Source organism: Schistosoma haematobium, chromosome 2, assembly GCF_000699445.3.
Source record: "Schistosoma haematobium chromosome 2, whole genome shotgun sequence".
Classification (NCBI taxonomy): Eukaryota; Metazoa; Platyhelminthes; class Trematoda; order Strigeidida; family Schistosomatidae; genus Schistosoma; species Schistosoma haematobium.
Window position 1 is genome coordinate 9,872,607 of NC_067197.1, and position 23,552 is coordinate 9,896,158.

General features: G+C 32.0%; 1 protein-coding gene across 2 annotated transcripts; it reads right to left on the bottom strand.

The window, feature by feature from the left end:
• Positions 1-236: 236 nt before the first annotated feature.
• On the bottom strand, positions 237-23,535 carry PCYT1A_1 (Choline-phosphate cytidylyltransferase A; the record flags this gene model as incomplete). 2 transcript variants are annotated; one of them, XM_012945260.3, is made up of 7 exons in its annotated part: positions 22,559-23,535; positions 20,397-20,513; positions 19,917-20,068; positions 18,266-18,348; positions 14,493-14,631; positions 2,103-2,500; positions 907-1,114 (listed from the first exon to the last, which is right to left on the bottom strand). In XM_012945260.3, exons 1-7 carry the CDS (start codon positions 22,995-22,997, stop codon positions 907-909), a joined length of 1,536 nt encoding a protein of 511 aa, XP_012800714.3. In that variant the 5' UTR covers positions 22,998-23,535. The 2 variants fall into 2 exon arrangements, with proteins under 2 accessions (XP_051067438.1, XP_012800714.3); XM_051214286.1 differs by lacking the exon at positions 19,917-20,068 and having other exon boundaries at positions 237-1,114.
• Positions 23,536-23,552: the final 17 nt, after the last annotated feature.

Below are 23,552 nucleotides of genomic sequence, written 5' to 3' on the forward strand. Positions count from 1 at the left end.
TATAGGGATTAAGGTACTAAGAGAGGTAGTTATGTTTTGTTTTGTTCATTTGTATCAGTCAGTACAATTCCCACTTGTGGTTCCATTAATATACTCAGTCGTATCAAAGTAGAAGACTGTGCTAATTGTAAAGACAATCTATACTGCTCTATGTAACAATCATTTATAAGAATATTCATTAGAATTTGAACGAAAAGTTCTACAGAAATCGAGCACCGAGTAAGTAGAAGGCATTAAAAATAAAAATTATAATCTCAATGGTTTATGTTTGAATAACTCCAGGGTTTTCCTGAAGCAGATCGGATCAGTGAAACGAGCAAAATGTTGGTATTTTAACCGCTAAAATTATTTGAAACACAATTTAATAATAATTGGGTGAAATGTTTTTTTTTCTTTTCAAAAAGTGTACAAGCGAATCATTCTCCATAGGTATACACAACACGAACAATTTGCTTTTACATGAATAAATTAAAACTAAACGTGACCTGAATTATTAATTTAAAACAAAATTTTTCATCCCACTTACATGGGAACTTACACTTTTGGGACAAAAAATATCAATTAAAACAAACAATTATACACACATACAAAGTAAATATACAAAGGTGGAAATTAATTACCACAAACTTTGTTTATATTTCCTCACAGAAATTATGTCATCGATTTATTTGCGTAAAACAATAGGGATTTGTAATCATGAACATCATCATTATATTCAGAAATAAATGGTGAACTTATTCGATATGATATGCACAAACTATTCGTTGAAATCACATCGCATTACACCACTTTAACTATTGATATGCGAAAAAATGGACAGAATGAATCATACAAGAAAGCATTGTGTAAAAAAAGAAACCTGAATGATGATCACTTTTAGAAGATCATTTCTTCTCGGTAGATGATTTAATTTCTTTCTGTGCAATAACGTAGACTGCGGTAATTGTTCCTACGTGACTTAGGTTCACTTTTAGGTCCTTGTCGAGAGAAGGAATTACGTCGAGTTTCATTCGTAAATCTGTTTATAGTAGTAGTATTCTTAGTTAAGGTAGTTTCAGTTTGAAATGTTGATAGGTAATCATCACCAGTGACACGTGGTCGTTTTTTACATAATCTATTGTTGTGTAAGAAAAGGAAATAAAAAACGAAAATTAGGAAATTTACCGATTTATAATTAAGATCAATGCATACTGCTATATACATGCAGATTATTTATAGGTGAATGATCAATATGGAATAATTGTTTTCAGTGTGTTTGGAGACCTTAGGTGACATAACTGAAACAAAGTGAGTATAGTGGGGTGATTGGATTCACGTTTTCCTATTTTCTATTAAATCCTATGCTCTGACAACAATCGATATTCCCGTGGTAAGATTTTTTTATTACATGATAATATGGAGACCATATTATTTACGATTTACATGTACCAAGAGAGAGAGAGAGATAAAAATTCCAGTTCTTAACATCAAACAGGGAATATTTAGTCTTTTACTAACATAAGCACTACTATTACATTTGATCACGTTATTTCAATGTAGGTAGTGATATATTTTCTTTTATATGACAATAATGAGGTTTGATAGAAATACCATTTAAATCGGTTTATAACTGATTAGTGACCAACGTCATGTTTGTCTAGTCTGTAGTGTCGATTGAGTTCTTTAGATTCGATTGCAATTTAGCCAATGGTCTGGATATCGCATGGACTATGCTTTGATATCTGCAGACAAATTGAGTGTCAACTAATACGAAACCTAGGTCCGGGGTACCCTGGTGAATGCTTTAAACAACTTGACATGATTAACACCAGTTGAAGATAAAAATGACTCCATCAAGTGACTGTAATGTTGGTATAAAAATGATACAGGTGTTCAGATTGAAATTTTTTATAAAAGGATAGTAGAAACGATTTTAGGTTAACAGATTAAGTGCTTTTCTTATTCAGTCTATAATTTATTTTATAATTTACGACGAAAACACACGTAGAAAGATTTACATGGTTACAAAAACGGAAATTTCTAAAATAGATAAATCAATATTAAGCTAATTATAATTTTGAATGTGATATAATAATCATAGGCTAAAAGCCATTAAAACGTACATTCTTTGTTCATTAATCTGTTCATCAGAATCAGTAAATGAACTACTGGAATTTGATCCATACATTGTCATACTATAACATTTTCTTGACTTTTTACTATATGGTTCTTCCGACTCATCATCATCATCATCTTCGCTAGCGCTACATGTTGGTGATGTTTGGGGTGTATAAAAAGTTGAATTCAATGCTGATATAGGTCTTTTACAACGACGTGATGACCACCAATGACGTAAATGACCATCAGAACCAAAAATACGCATAAATGAACGAACAACTTCATGTGAAATATCTTCTAATTGATCAACAAATTCACGACGTTTACTATCAAAATTTTGAATAAAAGTAGAACCACGTTTCATCATGTTTTCAAGATTATCTTGTAATTGAATACTTTTTTCCTACATAAATTTAATTAAGGAAAAAAGAGAGGATAAAATGATATTCATTTAAAGAAGAAAAGTAATGCATTAAATTACATCATTAATAGTCATTTAAAGAAGTAGAATTTAGGGGCATTTATTAAAATTTTAATTGCATGTATATTCAGCTGACCAGGTTAAAAAAGGAGCATACGACACCGTGAATTTCACGACTAGCTACTAACTCAACTTAAAGTGGTTGCAGTTTAATGGCAATGTTGAGACAATACGAATAGAATGAACATATTCTAAAAGAGATTTGATCAATTGTAGTCTTTCACACTAACAACAAGAAGATTCAAACGACACTTACAAATGAAATAGAGTGATATAATCTTTAAAAAAATATTAACTTCATGTAATCGTAAGATATTTAGATTTTCCCCATTTTGAAATCGTGGAGATTTACAACTCTGGAGGATCATTTTGTTAGTTACCGATGATGTTATTGTCTAGAAGGAATAATGAAAACTTTACGATAAAACCATCTTATTTCAAAGAAGTAATTCTACCAAAAATTTACTTTAATGAGTAGTGAAAACAGCAGGTGTTTGTAGCCCGAAAACGTTTTTTTAAATATCTTGTTGCTTTATTACTAATGACTGAGAAGTGGTTGAAATACCCTACTTCTACGATATTATTTAAGTATAAACAAGTAGTGACTGGCGTAACATAATTTTGTCGATAAGAGGGATGTTAGGTAACAGCATTGAAAAAATCATAAGACTAATTCACTAACATTGACAGATTGAACATTTCTCTTCTGACATTGACTTGGTTAAATATGCGCTGAAGAACAATTCGCTAGTGAAATTATGAGGACAGCGAATGAGCGAACACTGTCATTATTAAATGTATGAATTATTTGATTGTTGATATGTTTGAATGAATTTTGATTGATCTTTTTTCTCATACGTGCATCCTGTAAGAATACCTCGATAGAGCCGTTTGTCACAAGCTTTTAATAGATAGTGTAGATGAATTGTGGGTAGCAGTGGAATTCAGGATACAGTTATCTGAGACATAAATCTTTACTATCATTCGAAAAATATTTTGAGTCTGTTTCACTAGGCGCTAATCTTAGTTCAAAGTACATATATGTGTCGTAAACCTGCTTACTATTTGAAATACATATACTTTAATTTTTAAAAAAGGTTCTGAAATAAGCCTTATTGTGATACGTGATTTAAGAAATTCAACGTTTACTTATGGAAGTATAATCCGTTTATTATCTAAACTTTATATATATATATATATATATATATATATATATATATATATATATATATATATATATATATATATATATCACCTATAAATTGTAAAGATAGGTGAACTTCATTTGACCTGAATGAAAATACAAAACTTTGAGAAATATGATTCAATGATGTTTGGATTAAATACTAATACTATTACTACTACTACTACTACTACTACCAATAATAATAATGGCCATCGTCACATGCTGTCTATACATGTGATAGGGTTATTAATTCATTACTATCATGACGAAAAAGTATTTCAGGATTACTTGTTTGTGAAGCTGAATTTTAATTTCAGGTCAACTAAAAACACAAAAATAGATGTAGGATGGAATAGAATTTTGGATAGATTAATAAAATACCCTTACATTTACGTAGAAAAGTTTAAGCAGAGATGTATAGTGGCTAACAGTGGAGTCAATGATGCACATATAATTCTATTTGGGATTCTTTGGCTGGATCCCACAGTTAACGTTAACTCCTGAATTCGAACTTAGTAACATTCGCTTCAAACGTCATCGCGTTATTCAGTTAGTTACTGAGTCCAGTTAGCCACTGGCTTGTGCGATGGGGGAATTTTAATATATATATATATATATATATATTAGTTTTTCACAGTTGACAGTTTATTTTGTAGATGACATTTGGTTTTCCTTCATTTGTCAATCCGTCCTTAGGTCCGCATTGGATTGATTGAAATGATTTTCATGGTTTGTGTGTTACACCTATTGCAAACAGCTTCAATAATCTCGTAATTTCTGATAGGTCTTTTAAATATGGTGAGATGATCCGTTTGGTGGTTTTTGTACTTGACTTCTCTTCTACTGATGAGTTGGGTTGATATTTCTTGATGAAGTTGCATAGACAGCCGTTCCTTTGAAAAATAGTCTTTAGATATTTTTCATCATTTTTCCGAGATGCAAGTGTGTGTCCTTGCCCTCTTAAGTAAAGTTAGTACGCAATTGATTTTGTGAATTCCTGGGTTGTTGCTACTGTAATTGAGAATTTGATTCGTGTGGATCTGTTTACGATAAACCTAAGTTTACGGTTTCCCTGTGTTGGTTCTGGTGATTAGTACATGCAAGAATGGTAGTTTGTTGTTTGACTTCTTTTCCATTGTGAATGTTTTATCATTGAAGACATGTTTGTAGTAGCGATGATAGTGAAAGCTGGATCCAGAGAATACAGTTTTTAAAGGCAGAAAGAAACGACATGTATGAAGGAATACTGGAGCTCAAGATCTAGATGAACAGTAAATACATGTGGACAATTGTAATCTATTCGGAGTCAAATCACCAGACGTTTTTTAGCATCTCAGCAGTTCACCTGCAAAATGATTAACGCTCAGTGATAATAAATGAGTACTAACTAAATCTTAAAAACTATACTTTTTTAAAGTGCAATGAAATAATTTAAGATACGTAATACATAGGAATTTACTACTACATTTAAACGTGAAAGTTAGTTCGACTTTTAATACTTGATATAGGATTAACCAATAACAGAGTCATTAATTTCAGTTACCTAAAGTCTCGAAATAAAGCACGCAATATCAAGCCACTTAGACTAGAATCCACACTACCACTTAATCGACACGATTCAATCGTCAATATGACACTGATCACTATCCACTCAGTGCTCAATAGATTGTAAAATTATAGTAGTTATTCACAAAAGCAGAGCGGATAACTGTGTGAATATATTTGTATTAATAAAACCCTTTTTTCGTTATTGCCTAATACGATGAAACACCGATTAATTCACTATGAGGACACCAGACAAACGTCGTAAAGTTGTGTATAAACTACTGACTACTAGGAGAAAAATTCAATATTACCAGACAAAATATTGATGAATTCGAGCAAACTTTACTTGATATCTTACAACATACATCGAGCTAAAAAAACCAACACAAGGTTTTTTCTCGTGTTGTCAAATAAGAAACATTGTACAAGGAGAATTCTAGTGCTGATTAACACTTATTAATTAATCGTCTATAACCTGTTGAATAAAAAGTATGAGGTAATTTGGAAATTCAAGATTTAAAGGAGGCTAGAGTAAATACATGAGAGTCATTATGACCTTCGATTTCATTTCGAACATACATCTCGAATTCACTAATAAAGGTATTTTTAGCTTTGTATCTAACTATATTATTTCTTGTAATTTTAAGCCTTTTTGAAGTTTACAGGAAGTTTTGGAAAGAATAAAATCATTTTATTTTTTACTTTATTCAAATTTATCATTGGAGCTGATTAATTTAAACTCTTATTCATGTTCTTAATGTTTTAGGCTACGGATATATGAAATTACATTTAGTATTGTGGTAAGATATAGTTGATATTTGTTACATTCTGCGTTTACAATATCACATCAATATTAAAATTTGATTATATTGGATAGAGAAAACTATGGTAGAAGTATTTCTAAGATTAAAAATATGACAATTAATGAACTCATGTTATTGATAGTTAAAATTAACCATTTCAAAGGTATACAGCACCCTGATAATAAATATGATTTGGGATTTAGTACACAAATATAGTGTTCTATTTGATCCCATCAACATTTTATGTATTACTATGTGGACTTGGCGGATTAAAATTCTGTTTTCCTAACATGGAATGACACAAAGAATCCGGTTCAGTTTAGCTGTATATCACAAAAATCGAGGTTCTAACTAGCGGGAAGTTGGCTCTTACGTAAGAAAATAACTCATGATATCGAAAACAATGCCGATGTATAAAAAGGTCCTCATAAAATGGCAAGAAAAATATTAAATATGTAATTATAGATCATGATATGGAAAAAAATCTATCAGTATTAATTTATCAGTTTTGAATGTAAAGGAAATAATGAATGAAGTCATCACAGAATACAAACGACTAATCACTAAGTAGAGCAAAATGTCATGTTTGTCCCGTAACTTCATGATAATGGAATTCTATTGATCAGGTTAGATGATTAAAACTAGTCGGCAGGAGACTTAGGTTTCGAATCCGATACGGAGCATCAGTCCTCTCAAGATTATAGATACGTCTTAGCGATGAGTATTAACCAACACGAAACCAAATTCCAGGGTTTTATGTCGACTAATTTCAACCAACTAGCATTTGATGATAAATTGAAACCGAATGAATTTTCATTATTAATAAGTTTAACAGGTGAGAAGAAATAGACAATATAGCTTTTGTTTCCACGAAAAAAACAAACAACAAACTAAAGAACAAGATTACAAACATGATAAGAATGACTGTTCACAAACTGACTCTTCAATAAATGTTTTAACTTTAATTAGGGAATTCTGAAATTTAAAACAAAATAGTTATTACGCACCCTACGGAATATTAGGATAAACCTTTCAAGTCAGTTGGAAACGATATATTCAGTTTAGGTTAATAATATCTCTCAAGTTTGTACACGGACGCACACTCAAAAGTAATATTATTATAGAATTGAAGGTAAATACAGAAGACGAATCTTTGATCAGTGAAATATATTAAGTGGCGAGACCATAATTTGTGGATGGAGCAACGAAGTTAAGGATAGCAAGTTTTAGATTTTAGTGCGAAATTCATTTTGGCACTATAGATTATAGCTAGTTCGTGATGAAATACCGTACTTTAACTACTAACCTTTAATTGTAACTCTAAATCCTACTTCTAATTCCTCATATTAATTTATAACTCTCTTCTGATCCTGGTAGGTAGGTGAGTTGCTTCAAGGTCAATAGTGCTGCTCAAAAGTTGTCCATAAATTATAATCCGGCCCATTAAATCATAATAATGAAAACTGATTGAATTGGTTAAGCAACGTGTAAATTTTAACGTATTTTAAATGTCAAATATTACAATAATGATAAGATTAATTACAGATATAAATCTATACAAGAAAAAAAACATGTGATTAAAACACGCTAAATCAGTAGTTGGATAAACTGAAATGAGAAAAAAAGAACTGGGTTTGTATTTCTTAAAAATAATAATAAGAATTTGGACAAGATGAAAGTCAATAGTGTACAGATAGTTTGTTTACAACGTGATCAATGGTACAGAATCATCACTAGTATCGCTACTACTGGTGGGAGTATTAGTATCGGAAGAAGTATTGTTAACATCATAATTAGTAATATTATTTCCATTTAATAAATAAAATCCAGAATCCTTTAAAATACCAATTAAACATTGTGATGTTGATAATGAATGTACCGATGATATACAAATATTCACATTTAATAACCATAATGTTAATGGTTTTTGATTGATAGTAGTACAATGAATTTCAAATAATTTTTCAATTGTATTCAATGTTGATTGTGGTGATAGAAATGTAATGGAACAAGATGAATTTATAAATGGATGAAGTGTACAAGACCAATTCACTTCATATGCATTCGTTAATTGATTAAAATTACTAGTTCTTACAAAATGTGGATAAATTAAACAAGATAATATGTCGAAATGATTCATTTGATGAATAGTATGATCTGATGGTATAGTACAATGTTTATGCATTGCTAATTGACAACTAATTGCAAATAAATTACAGAGAACACTTTTTGATTGATGACAATCAATGATACATTGTGGCACAACAACACTTATTCGATAAGTTACAGTATAATTAAATGAATTATTTAATATATTTTTATCCATATCCGATAGTAATTTCGACATTAATAAATGTATTATATAAGGTAATTGTAAAAGATTTTTAATGTCATTAGAAGATAAACATTTATACCAGTTAGTTTTGATTACATGATGAAATAATTCCCCTAATTTATTCAGATTTACAGCACCTTCTAAACCTAAATCCCAATTAGATAATTTACCATTCACTAATAATAATAAACGACTAGTATGTATAGCGGTACGAATTTGTGCTTCACAACTAATTTCATTTAAATGAGGTGAAGCAATCACATTAGGATGTTGTAATAATTTACCCATAATGCAATTTGATGATGATGAATGGATTAATGGTTCATTTTCAAAAACATCTAATGCTGCACCACAACAATGCCCAGATTCTAGTGCTTCTAATAAAGCAATTTCGTCAATAATACCACCATTGGAACAATTAATGATTCTAATGCCCGGTGAACAGATAGACAATGTTCTAGAATTTATAAGATGCTTAGTTTCTGATGTTAAATTAACATGTAGTGTAAGATAATTTGATTCACTTAATACATTGTCTAATTCCATAACAGCATCTAACCAATCTGGTAAATTAGTATTATCGAAATTATGATTTGGATCATAACCAATGATACGCATACCAAATACTTTCATTCGTTGACCAACAGCTGAACCGATTTCATTATTAATACCTATAATGCCTAAAGTTTTCCCAGATAATTCAGTGATACGAAATGTAGCATTTCTTTCAGTGGATTTCTTTTTAATATTGAACCATTCAGAAGAGGAATTCAATAGAATATGAGGAATATGTTTAGCTAAAGCTAATATTAATCCACAAGTATATTCAGTTGTTGATATGATATTTCCATATGGTGCATTTATAACTAGAATTCCATGCTCTTGTGCTGTGATACAATCGATAGTATCCACATTCCCACCAGTTCGAACAATTATTCGTAGACCGAATTTACATGCCAATTTTAAAATCTGATCACTAATTGGAGTAGTTGAACTGATAATTAGAACACTAGCAGAAGATGATTGTAAAATATATAAGAGACGATCTTCAGAAACACAACTTTCTTTAAGATCATAAACAGTTAGACCATGATCTGTCAGTAGATCGACCGCCAATTCAACCAAATTGTCAGCGATAACAATATTATTCAAAACAGGAAGTAATGACATTTTATTAAAACAGTATTAACTCAAGTTTGATGTGATTAAAAAAATCACAAATGCCTATTTATAGTTATGGCATTATTGTATTTTGCTTAAATTACACGGCTACCAGGTCAAGTGTACACAATAGTAAATGCGAGTATAATAATGACAGATTAATAAGGTAGATAAGCGTTTAAGTGAGAAGTACGTGACTATGAACATTGTAAACTGATAAGGCCTCACATATAAAAATATATATATTGGTAATCTAGCAAAATAAGGTATCTGTCTGAGTTGGTTCAACTTGATAAAATTGACAGCGGTAAGGGTGAAAATGAAACGATACATTTAGCCATACAAATGAAAAAAATATATAAATATACATTAGGCATTACGCGGAGGACAGTAATTGAATATAAAGTAAAAAAATGTACTGACAGTCAACATCTTTACACTGAAAACTGATCGAAATACAACACCGTAAGATAATCAGTACATTATCATTGATGGTGCGTGAAAGAATGAAAATGCATAACACACCATATATAAAACTATTGGCTACTAACTAACTTTGAAGTAGTATTAATTATGTAGTGAAAGATTAAACAGCTTTAATGATGATGCGTTATACTTCAGGAACACATTGAATGTCTTCGATGCAATTGGTTAATCATAAAATTTTAATCGCTGATAGGTACGCATTTACCTAGGTTTTACGGACTACCGAAGGTACATAAACCGGATATCCCATTGAGGCCAATTTTGGACATGTACGATTCCCCTTATCATACTATAGCAAATTGATCATTAACTGTTTTAAAACCACTCCACAAACACCTAATGAAGCATAGTATTAAGGATGTATTCCAATTCGTCGACAAGATTAAAAACATAAACACGAAAGGTCAAACGATGATGTCCTTTGACGTAACGTCATTGTTCACAAATGTCCCACTCAGAGAAACTGTAGAATATATTTGTGAACAACTTAGAGAACAAGAATTAGAAATTACAATCCTTGTGGAGATCATCAAAGAATTACTACTCAAAATGTACTATGAATGTGCATTTCGAATTCAATGGTGAAATCTATAGACAAATAGATGGTGTTACGACGGGTTCACCCCTAGGTCCCATATTAGCTGGCATTTTTCTCTCTAAACTAGAAAACGGCCCACTGGCACAACAGATCGACAAGTTTTCATTTTACTGCCGATATATGGACGATACGTTTATCCTTTGTAACGACCATACGGACTTGATAGAAACACTAGAGCGAATCCATACAGTTCACCCGTCCATAAAATTTACATGTGAGAAATAAAATGGGAGTAGAATAGCCTTTCTAGATGTTCTACTTACAACGAGAAAAGACAAGACATTAAGAAGAAACATAAACAAGAAAACTACTTGGACGGGCCAATATACAAACTTTCTTAGTTTTGTTCCTCTGTAATACAAAAGGAACCTGATCAAGACACTGCACCATAGAATCAAGACCATATGCTCTCTAGATACGGTCGAAAATGAAACAAAGGCATTATACACGGCCCTGAAAAAAAAATGGATACCCTGAGAAATTTATAAATAAAAACATAGCCAATAAGAGAGAGCATAGAGAATGCCTAACCGTGAATAAAAAGCCTCTGTATATACGCTTACAATTCAGAGGCGATGAACCCAATGAAATGTTAAGACTGAAGTTAAGCAGATCAATCCAAAGAACTTTTAATGCAGGTAAACTACAATTACTGTTTTCTACACGTCAAATGATCACTCCGAGGTTGAAAGATAAATCGCCTAGACCAGCCACTTCTTTCTTTATTATTTTAACTGCTCCTGTGGAGCAAGTTATATTGGCAGATTCTCTAGTAAGTTGTATATTCGGGCTCGTGAGCATCTCCCAGTGTGGTTAAGCAAAGGTGTAGTTAAAACGGTTAACAGCTCCATTTTAGCCCATTTAATTCAGACCGGACATACAGCCAACATGGAGCAATCTTTCGCAATAATCATTTTGTATGAGATACAATAATCATAGGAATGATAAGTTGTTCTTAGATAAATCAATCTTATTTATCTAAGTATTTTATGTCATAATTTCTGCGGAATTCTACTCTATCCACTTCAGCTTGGACAACCGGGTAGTAGTACTAGCCCTTATACATAAATTATGGCCGGAAGCCAAGTACGTATATCTGTATTTGTAAATACTCGGTAAATGAGTTACTCCAATATATGAAAACATTGATAATGGCTGATTTGATAAAAGTAAGCAGCAGAAACAACAAATAGATTATTGTGTAATATATGAAGCATCTATTGGGAATCATAAGATTACTGAGACCGTTTGAAGTAGGCGTAGAACATAAGCTAGCCAAATCACTTCACTTATTCCTATGGACACAAAAAGGAGAAAAGTCAAACATCATCTATAAGATAAACTGCCTCAACTGAGAACGTCATATCGGACAAAGTGGATACCATTGTCGTATGAAAACTAACTAGCTGTCAAAAATCAAGACGTATTTTAGCTCATATCAGTGTAGAAAAACGATTATGGACATATGTTCAATGTGGAAAATGTTGAAATATCGGACATATAGAACATTACGAAGATTGGACGATATTTATAGGGTTTGCACTCAAAGTCACTCAAAAATCAGTAAACATATCAAAATCAACCCTATTTATTAACTAATTAGGAAAATCATGGAAAAAATTTAAGGTCAGAAATCAGGTGACAATCAAAATTAATGTGCAGAAAATGACAGGAAAAGTGTCAACAGCAACCAACCAAAATTATGGTTGACAGAATAAACTGTCTGTCATATGTGGGGGACTCCGCCTGGTGCCCCCCCAGGGGACTACTGCCGGTCGCAAGTCCGAATAAAGGAGGAGGGTTGGGCATGGGGTTAGCGACCCCATCCCGTAGAAAACTAATTCGCTAAAAAACGTTAACCAGATGTGGAGAAATTCGAATATCTAACTTTTACTTGGAATTTGAGTTGATAATGTTGTCTACTAGGGCAAGGAAAGCGTCGGAATTAAACTACCCAGGTCAGAGAGTGAAAATTTGTCGCGTTCATTTACCTGAGCTACAAAGTTTTTCTACGATCTCAAAGTGGTGACATTCATAGAAATTGTGTTCATCAAGATCCTATCTACAAATTGTAAATGCCAATGATTGTCTTTTTCCATGTGAAGAGAATGGAGAGAATGAGAAACCACGAAAGCTATTTTTTGGGATTTATACCATTATTCGTCAATATTAGAAAAAATAGTCTGACGAAAATTGGGCATCGAGTATAGAGAAGTCATTGTATGTGAAAATTATATTTGAAAGAATCTCAGCGATTGAAATGCAAAATAATTCCGACGTTTCGTCCAGGAAACTTGTCTGGACTTCTTCAGGGTAATAATCAAAATCATCAAAGAAATATGTAGCGTTTATTAATCAAGTCTATACTGTGTTAATCCAATCATATTTGGATGTTGACTCCAGTAAATAGGATAACATGAGTTAGTTAAATGCAAATCGTGTGAAAATAAATGACTGAACGAACTCTGTGTGTGTATGTAGGTGTAATATTGAGTCACTAACAGTTGATATTAGGTGTTAATATGTTTTGGTATGAAGGAAAAAATAAATGTGAAAGTTGAAGATTGAAAAAAGTTTCCTTAGGTCAACCAAGGATTTGGGAACACTTCTCAAGCACTGTTTGTGTTCCTTCCTGGACATTTCTCCCACATAAGCTGCAGTATAATCATGAAAGTTGATCTCACAGACAATATTTTCTTGTCCTTCCTTTGGGAACTTATCCTTAACTTTCATTAATGCCGATCTTATGGTGTCACAAGCCCGAAAATACACGCTTATATCATACTTGCTTGGAATTCTCTTGATTTCTTCCGATGTTTCACTACGGTATGGGATAACCACGGTGGATTTCCAATTCTTTGGAATATTGTCTTGCCGGACGTCTAATCTGTAAATTGCCAATATTTCGTTATGTGCCTGCTTTATCTCGTAAATCATGAACTTTTGATTAATTTATAAATTACTGACTCATTTTCTTCTACTCCGACATTATTGTAATTTAAACGTGATTCTTGTATTTTTCTGAGGGAATAACCGCTCGTTTTCGTTGTTCAATAGAAGTGCAATAATATTTCCGAACATTTCTCCACTAGTTTAGTGGATGGGTATTGCATATAAGAGCGTGATTCTCACTGGACATTTAACTTCAGTCATCTATATCTTCTAGGAACACGCCACTGCAGAGCATTTCAACTTGTTAGATGAAAAAATCTAACAGGGTGAAATTTAGAGCTTGAAATGAAATAATCAGTGAAAATTATGGTCTTATATACAGCATTCACGAACTGAATTAATGGAAAACTAGACCAACTTGTCCTGTTATTCCATAATTATATGACCTCCCTAAAATGAAGATAGATAGCCCTTTGTGTCCTATATTAGATATGAATAACTCGTTATTTCGTGTTATCGCTAAATGGCTAGCTGAAATTCTACGTCCAGTCAGAAATCAACTCAATATATACACTGTGGCTGAGTCGTATGATTTTGCTAATTCAATAGCAGGTGTCAGTGTAACAGGGAACAAAATGACTTCAATAAATAATACATTTCTTTGATAAATTTAGTTAATGATGTAACACCACTCATCAGTATCCAATTTTCCCCAGAGAATTTTAACATCGGTATAGTAAGATAAAATATCAGGAAAAGTTTAACATATTACATAAACACTTTATTTTACTGGGAAAATAAAATAAGATTGTTAAAATGATACCTGGTATAATAGGAATTAAAAACTGAATAGAATGTATGCACATACTACTAATAAAATAGAATTTGAGAATGAAGAACGAACTCACTTTCATATAACTAATGTTTAAATCTTTTCTGGACAAACCACGTCGTATATTTCTTCTTAAATAAACATCATAATCACGTACAATACGTCCGATTACATCAGTAGTAGAAATTCCTTCTGTACGTTGAGTTACAAGAAACCTTAATAAAATGATAGAAATGAGAATTTTCTGAGAAAGACTTTTAAAATGAATTCACTACACTATAACACGTAAGTGCTATGTAAATGAAATAATAATAGAAAATATTAAATAGACTAGTAACATTTCAATTATAGGGGATTAAACTGTTCAAAAAATCTTTATAGACAAAAAAAGATAGTTAATATCTGAGTGTTTTTAAATACATTTTTAATTAGTGAATTACATTAACTTCAGTGATCAGAAGAATTATAAAATAAATGAGAAAACATTGTTGGAATGAGATACAACAGTTGTTATAAAATAATACAATAAGATTCATTAACTTGGATAATCTAAGTGAATAAGTTATCAACACAAAGATAGTAATTAGATCATTAATTAATTTCATATGACATGGAGAATCTGAGGTATGCAAATAACGAAATTATTTTAAGCAGGACGATATTGTTTGAGTATCTTCAACACTGATAATTAGGAGAAAAGTTAACTATTAAACAAATGTATTAAATTTTTTTTAAAGACCCTACAGAATAGTAAATTATAAAAAATTGCTTGAATATGAATGTCTAGTAAGCACACAACAAAGAATCATTACATTAAAGTATAACTACTAGTGTGACTGAATAATTTGATGGGTTAAGTTGGCTTTTAATCATTAAATCAGTGGTTCAAATTTTATTACGGTTAATTCAGTTTCAGCAATTTGATACTGTTGGCGGGACATAGACTAGATTAAGGCATGCTCAATGCATGATTGCTTTGGTGCACGCTGATTGGCTAATTCTTATCCAATCAGCACTAGTCGATAGTTGGAGAATACTCTAGAATCTTCTCGTGTAAAAACTATAAATATACTGACGTTTTCTCTATTGTGCTTCTGACTTGCTTCTTGCTTCCATCTAACCTTGTTATTTGGAATATAATCTCCTTCCTGTTCAACCGTGTTTTGATTTGGGGACTTGTCGAGTGAATCGGTGTCCGAGAATACTAAGCAATAGGAATAGCTGGGTCATAACCGTAAGAAAAGAGAGATCATAACAGATACCACTGTTAGTCATATTATTTAGTTCACTGAGGTAAATTAGTCTTATTAGTAAGTGAAGACAACGTACTTGGGATCTGGGGGAATATCGTAACCAATGGTTAAACATATTGGTAGACATAAGCTCTGAATTGGTGGTGGTAGATTTCAAAAATATTTATTAGTAATTCAGTCTTTTTTCTTAAAGTATGTAGACAACACTTAACGTTTTGTACTACTGCCGATATCGTTACTACTTCTACCATTCTGACATTTATATTGGAAATTCTATCGCACTCTATTGATGTGACGTGGCAGCTTGAACTTATGCGTATACGTATATAAATAATTTTAATAATTTAGTACAACCCAGTTTGCGTACTCGAATTTGATTTATAATATTTTATGTGAACATCAATGATACCTTTTTGTTAACCAAACCGAGAAAGACTTGAACTACTAACCTAAAGTTTGGAAGACAAAAGCTTCTATTAATAAACCTCTATTTAATTATGTAATGGATTTTTTGACATACTAGATGAATGAAGACTAGATACATTTTTGGCAAATTAAATGTCATTGGGTGGATATATATATGAACTTTTAAAAACAAACTTGTGGTAAATTACAGCTTAAAACCTATTGAAACGAATATAATAGGATTTGGAAAACAATTTTCATAAAAAAACTCATCTTTGTACTTTTTTCAAGTTCTTGAATAGTTAAAGTTTTTTATAAGTATAAAAAAGGAAACAGAAAACAAAAGGGATAAAAAAGCAGTCAGTTATAGGGAGACTCTAAAGATTAACTTGATTAATGTAACACACACCTTAGCCAATCATTAATTCTATTTAAAATATAGCCTGGTACAAATGTGAGTTAGACCTAATCGTCATACCAAATCAGAACAGACAGATGAAATTAACAAAATACATATTAAAAGGGTCAGAATAATTGTAGTAGAAGTGATATAGAGAAAGACTAAAAATTGAAAATATGCTTCGAAAAGGTAGCATGCAACTCAATGAGTTGCTCACCGACTATGTGGTCAAGCTCCCAAGTAGTCAAGTTCACTTTCAATCTAGTTTCTCTTTTTCTTGTGCACCTACCAACAAGGCTTAATTCAACAGTCAATAATTCCACAGACTGACCTCATATTTTGGTTTAGTAAGCATTAATTTCACCCAACCTTTTCTTATTTCAGCATACATAGTGAGTCATTGCGAGTATGTGTCACACACGTCTCAGCCGCCGAAGATTCACAGCCTCATCAGTCGAATTTTCATCACTGCCTAATATATGTAACAGATCAACAAGTAATTTTTGTTGACATTTGATTTATAGTTGTGTGGAACTCGACCGCATAATTTCAAGTAACTATTTCAAATAGCCACTGAAGGAAATTTATAAAATATGAGAAATTTATGATTAATAGGATGAGCATAGTAACTATGACTATTGTTAGAGTGAAACAAACAATATGTGTGAATGTTAAACAGGAAATCTAAGTAGAAACAACTTGATAATAACAAAACAGAAGGACATTGTAGACGTATGAGTAAATATGAAAAGAATAATTGAACTAATAAAATAAAACTCTAAAACAAGAAAATGATTAAGACAGGGGTAGTTTTAAAGTGCAGATTTAAAACAAAATAACGGCTAGAATAGGGTGTTAGCTAACAGTGAAATTCAGGACGCGCGTTTTATCCTATTTGCGACTCGTTAGCTGGATGTACTTGCATCCCACAGTCGATGTTAACTCTCGGACATGAATCCAGTACCTGTCGCTTCAACCGCCACCAAGTTACCCACTTGGGTACTAAGTCAAGATAACAATGAAAGCTCCACAACTAAACCATCTAGCCCAGAAAACGAAACTTCACCTGAAAAAGTTATATCTAGATCATTAAATTGGGGTGTATCCCATACTTTAAACTCCAATCAATCCTATTCAGGTCAAAATTAATGGAGATGTATTCAAGATATCTGATGGATTCATATTTGACAAGACGTACCTTGAGGGAATGGATTCCACCTGTATGATATGAATATGCCACCCAATTATACAGTTCAGGTTGCGGCTACGTTATAGATACACCTTCTCGAAGAGTGCTAGATAACACGAAAACTAGGTTCAGAGTTTACAATCGACTATTTCAATCACTTAACATTAATTTATTTTAAATGCTGTTTGTATTTTATCTCAATTTATAAAGGGATAAATTTGTACGAACCTACTGATAAGTGAGGTAACTACGCTTACAACAATTACATACATTCATTGTTATTGTAATGAAACTGGGAAATCAAGATTAAGTAAGACAATAAATAGATTTTTCCAGAAAATCATGATTGAATCAAAATTTTTTTACCCGTGATTGAAAATGGATAATTTATTTGCACATCAATAAAGGCATTATTTTCATTGAAGCTTTCATTAAACGGTAAACTTTTAGGTAACAATTACATAAATGATAGAAAGTTACTTAATTTAAAAATTATTTAATTGATACTACATTTAATTAGATAATACAATGGGATATTTTTTTGTGCAAGATAAAATGATCCAAAGAACCAAACTGATTTTATTTAAGAGATAAAAACTTACATGCCAGCATCTTTCAGTGGTTTGTACACATCTTCACTATCAGGTGATGCATATGGAATGTCATCATGTGCAACAAAATCAATCTGTGAGAAATTGAAAAGTTAACATACAAATCAAATTAACAATGAAGATATTTCTTTTAAATGTTGTGTATGACAAATTAATAAGACTGATAAGCTTATACATGAAGATGTCAACCATACAAAAAGAAATGACATAATGATCAGACATAAAATGTAACAAAACTATAACAATGATAAATAAAAATTAGAAATATTAATAAAGACTTTATTTAATAACATTTTAATTGTTACCTGAGAATGGAATGTAGCATATTAGAAAAACCACGACAAACTATGCTGATGATTTCAATTGTTGATGTAATCTGATGCATAACCTCAGAGAATTTACCCATATATCAACAAATGGCAATCCAAGAGAACCATTCTCGATTGAATAATGTTATGTATAAACTGACTACATTTTCGCGAATGTCCGGCGCTTTAACCGGGTTGGTGGACATAAAGCCCACTTAGGGGAGCTGGGAAACCCCGATTCCAAATCAATGGTGCACATAGGCCCCATTCTCCTGAAGGAACAAATGGAGTATTAACCAATCGTTGGTCACCGGCTACCATGGGACTGCATCTACTTATGATGCTCCACTGCCTTGTGGATCAGACCTTCAAGTCGAAGGCTCCGGGTGTGGCCCCCTAAGAAAACCACCTGCTTCGGTTTGGAAACCCGGGCAGCATCACAGCCCTCACACATATCAAATGAGATCTGTGTGACGCATATTTATTTGGTGCCTCCTTGTGCCAATATCTATGTCTTAAAATAAATAAATAAAATCTCTTTTATCAAGGTTTCAGTATAAAGCCCTTAGTACCACACATATGCAGAACGTATTAAAGTCATTCAAGAAACTAAAGAAACGCAGGATAAACAATGGTTCAACCTCAGTGGTATTCGTATGACATTTTTGTTTGTGCACAGGTAAGTTGTTCATTTACTTATTGAAGGGCAAATACACTACATAAAAATCCATCTTGTTCTAATATATGGCCGTGAATATATATATATATATATATATATATATATATATATATATATATATATATATATATATATATATAAAGTAGAAAACATTCGCAGGTTACTATTATTTACTCGCATATGATGAAACTAAGTGAGTAATGATGATTTTAGGTGTCGAGTATTAAGAGAAAAGCACATGAGAATAATTAAGCAAAAATCACTTAACAAATTAAATCGACAAAAATACAAACTACTACACTCGTGATTATGTAACTCTTTTATCAACTACAGATTTATGTGCTCGGCTATGAGTCACATTATTTATGATATCCAGTAAATACCATGCAGCTCCCCAAATGGAAGTAGATGAATTGAATTACGAACACGTGACGTATTGGTTTTAAGTTGAGTGCTGTTAATCATAAATCCACAGAAGTAGCAAAATGATTGAATATTAAAATTCATTCGGTTGATCATAAACAACGTAGAGCCTGGACATGAATCTGTCTTTTTCCAAGTTGTCACACCAAATCAGCACAAGATGAGATACGTAGTAAAAGAATTCCAAAAACAATAACAAAGATTTTACAATTAATATCATTGGATTAATCACCTTGTGTTTCTGCAGAAATTCATCAGTAATAGACCAAGGAGCATCATTTATAACTTCATCCACATAACGACAATGTCGTATAGCTTCATAACGCTCTTTCTCATTCATGACTGTACGACCCTTATAATGGTGAACATCTGCATCATTAGAGACTGGGATAAAATTGCAGCAAATGAATCAAAGTAAGAATCAATCAGTACAAATATTTATTGAAAAAATTAAATGGTATCATTTGTCTATCAGAAAATAAGTTACAAAACGTAACTTGGTAGTCTTACATGTCACTTCATACCTAAACTTTAAGCAATACCTAACGGGTGGACTGAAGAGAACAGTTTACTGTCAAAATTAAACCTTCTTTTATTGATGTAACTAAATGAAATCATGATTAAATGCTAACAAAGTTTATAGAGATTTATCATTGTCACTTTAAAATTATCTCTTAAGATGTTTTACAACCAATAATGAAATCAAACTTACCACCAACAATAAGGTAAGTGTCAGGGAAGGCACACTTCGCTTGCATCAACTGACGAGCATGGCCAGAATGAAACATATCATATGCTCCATCAGCATACACGCGGACTGGTCTAGGAGCTAAAATAACAAGACAGTAAAAAATGTATGAGTTTTAGTTGAGGTTTTTCGGAGGAGTAACGACAAGGTTTATGCATATGGATATATAGTTAACTGCACAATATAAATTACCATTAATTTTAACATGGTGGTTTTTTGTCTTCGCTTTGGTTCTACGCTTTTGAATTATTTTATAATTTTTTTCCACGGCCTCACATTTTACATCGCAATAATATTTTCAATATCCAATCTTCTCTACTACCAATAAACTTTTGCGACCTCTACTACTCCAATATCGTATCTTGCTGTACTGATATGGTGTGGCAATTTGAAATGATGTACATATGTCAAGCTCCACGTTGCACATGACTGACTGGCTCAGTAGTTAAGGCATTTAACGTTTAGTTATTGATTTCCAGGCTCGAAGCCTGCTTCACATATTTCGGCTTTCAGCATTCACGTAGTATCACTAGCCTTTACAGTATGGTTCGAAGCCAAGTACACTTATCTGCACCTCGTAAATGAGCTAAAATGAATACTGTCAATTTAATTCATGGAACACTTCTACCAAATACTTGCCAGAGATACCATAATTAGTAGGTGTACATGTAAACAAAAGCAATAAGAAATCTGTGAGCTGAAGCGTGGATCGCATCGTAAGTCATAACGAACTAATGGTAATAAGTCATCTCGTTCAACGTGTTTCTAAACAGCATTTACCAACATAGGTTTACTACAAAGATGTTAACTAAAACAGGATTACATAAATAAAGATGGTTTTGTCAACATTTATGCACTACATTGATTAATTAGCAGAGTAAAAACCCAACGAAGGAGCGAAAGTATGTGAAAATGAACAAAATTTTAGTAAACAAAAGATAAATATACATAAGCCACAAGTATGTTTAAGTTTCGAAACATATAAAGAACGACAGAGCATGTGCTGCTATATCGTAGTTAGAAGTTGCGTATATGTAACAACGGATATAGTAATTCATCAATTTTTACCTTTCGATGACTGGAAAGAAAATTTACATTTACGAAATATCAACCGGTAGCTTTATACGCTGATGACATTTCTAGGGGGTGACTATATTTCCCTCTTTCAACCTAATTTCACCTACGTCAACACTACACATCGAGGCGATGAAGCCTTAACAGAGTTGTAAATTTAACATAGAATGTAGAACAATTGGTTAATTATAAAAAAAATATTTGAAAGCATAAGTTAAGGAACAGATTCTGTTCAGTCCCTTATTTGTTATATTTCTGTATCTCAGGTTATTCGTTTAGATTAATATATTTTGGATATCAGAGAAGTATTTTATTTGAAGTTCATATTATTACCGCAATAAAAATAACCAAAAAGCATTTTGGATTTATTAGCACTGTGTATAGTTTTTCTGTTAATTATTACTAATTTATCCATTTTAATGACGACAACAACAACAGTTAGTTTGCATTAATGGTGTAGACGCTTAAATTGCTGAATTTCAGTTACTACTGGGTTTTCCTACCATTGTATCGTGATTCGATCACCGTTAAAAGTTTGGAAGCTCTACACGGCTGTTTCCTCCTAGTATGGAACTTCTCAGCAGTGCGCATCTACGATCCCGCGTGCAGGACTCGGATCCAAGACCTTTGGTCTCGCACGCGAACGCTTAACCTCTAGACCACTGAGCCGGAATACAACGGTGTTAATGTCTAACCTCAATCGATCCATGGTCTTGTATAACCATTAATCTTTTGTCTGAGGTAAATAGCTGTCTCTACACGACACGGATTGTACTCCACTGGTCACGGGTCCTCACTAGAACTCTAGGAAACCCATCTTGAAGTCAGTCACTAGTGAGTACATGATTGTTATTAGAATAGGGGTTTGTGGAGACTGTAGTGGTTTTAATAGTTGAATTCATAAGTCGACTAGGTCAACGTGCAAAATAATTAAAATTGAAAAAGATGCAATATTTATCAGAAGCATATAGAAGGGTGAATGTGTGTTGTATGAATTTAAACAGAAATTACGTATATTTAGATAAAGAAAATTAAGCAAAATATGACTCTACCTTTACCAGATTTAGCCATTTCTAAAGTAATTTTAATTGTGTAATCGCATGCATGGTTTGCCGCCATAGCTAATGGTTCGTACCAAAATGGAGCAGGGGAACGATATGCCAAGGAATGTAAAGTTAACTGAGGTAGTAAATTATTATCACTAGTTATTAATGAATGATTTCCAACCTTAGTTTCATCGGAAGTAACATTATCCAAATTTGATGACGTAGTAGAGCAAGATACTTCAGATATATGTATGTTACTATCGTTATTCTGAAATGAATTAGATTGTGTTTGTTCTGTGATTTCGGATACTTTAGAAGTTGTTAAGTTATCTGTTGAGTCTTGAACGGATGATTCTTCATTAACGTATGTCCCGTGATAATTATATTTCCCACCATCTATAGCTTCAGCAGATGATTCATGATCAGTTGATATGATAGGAATCATTTTACAATAATAAAAGCCAAGTATTTTAACTGTGTCTACGTAAATTATGCAGAAAATAACTGGGTATCAATAGTCTTCTTAATCTGGTTGGATTACAAAGGTCTATATAATTAAAAATAATAATTTATATTAGGGTTGCAGCATTATACTCAAATTACATACAATCAACAAATACATAGAACGAACTACAAAATACCAATTGGTATTCTATACTAATACGATATTGCAGAGGTGAGATTATCTCAGTTGTTAATAAGTGGAGGAGGAGAAAGAGTAATAATCAAAATAACGCCATTTCAAAGTTAAATGTCTAAAGAAATAAGTCTGACATCATTTAATACGGGTTGAAATTTTCTTTTTTCTTAATTGAGTTATTAACACTTATATGTATTACAGATGGACGTGGAAGATAACATTGTGTTCACTTTTTAAAAACATAATTACGACATAAACTAGCTATTTTATTTTCAAAAGATTTTAGTTGTTTATTTACTTAAACTAACGACAAAAAGAACTTTATTAAATTATTACAATTCAATGTTTATTCAATTAGTG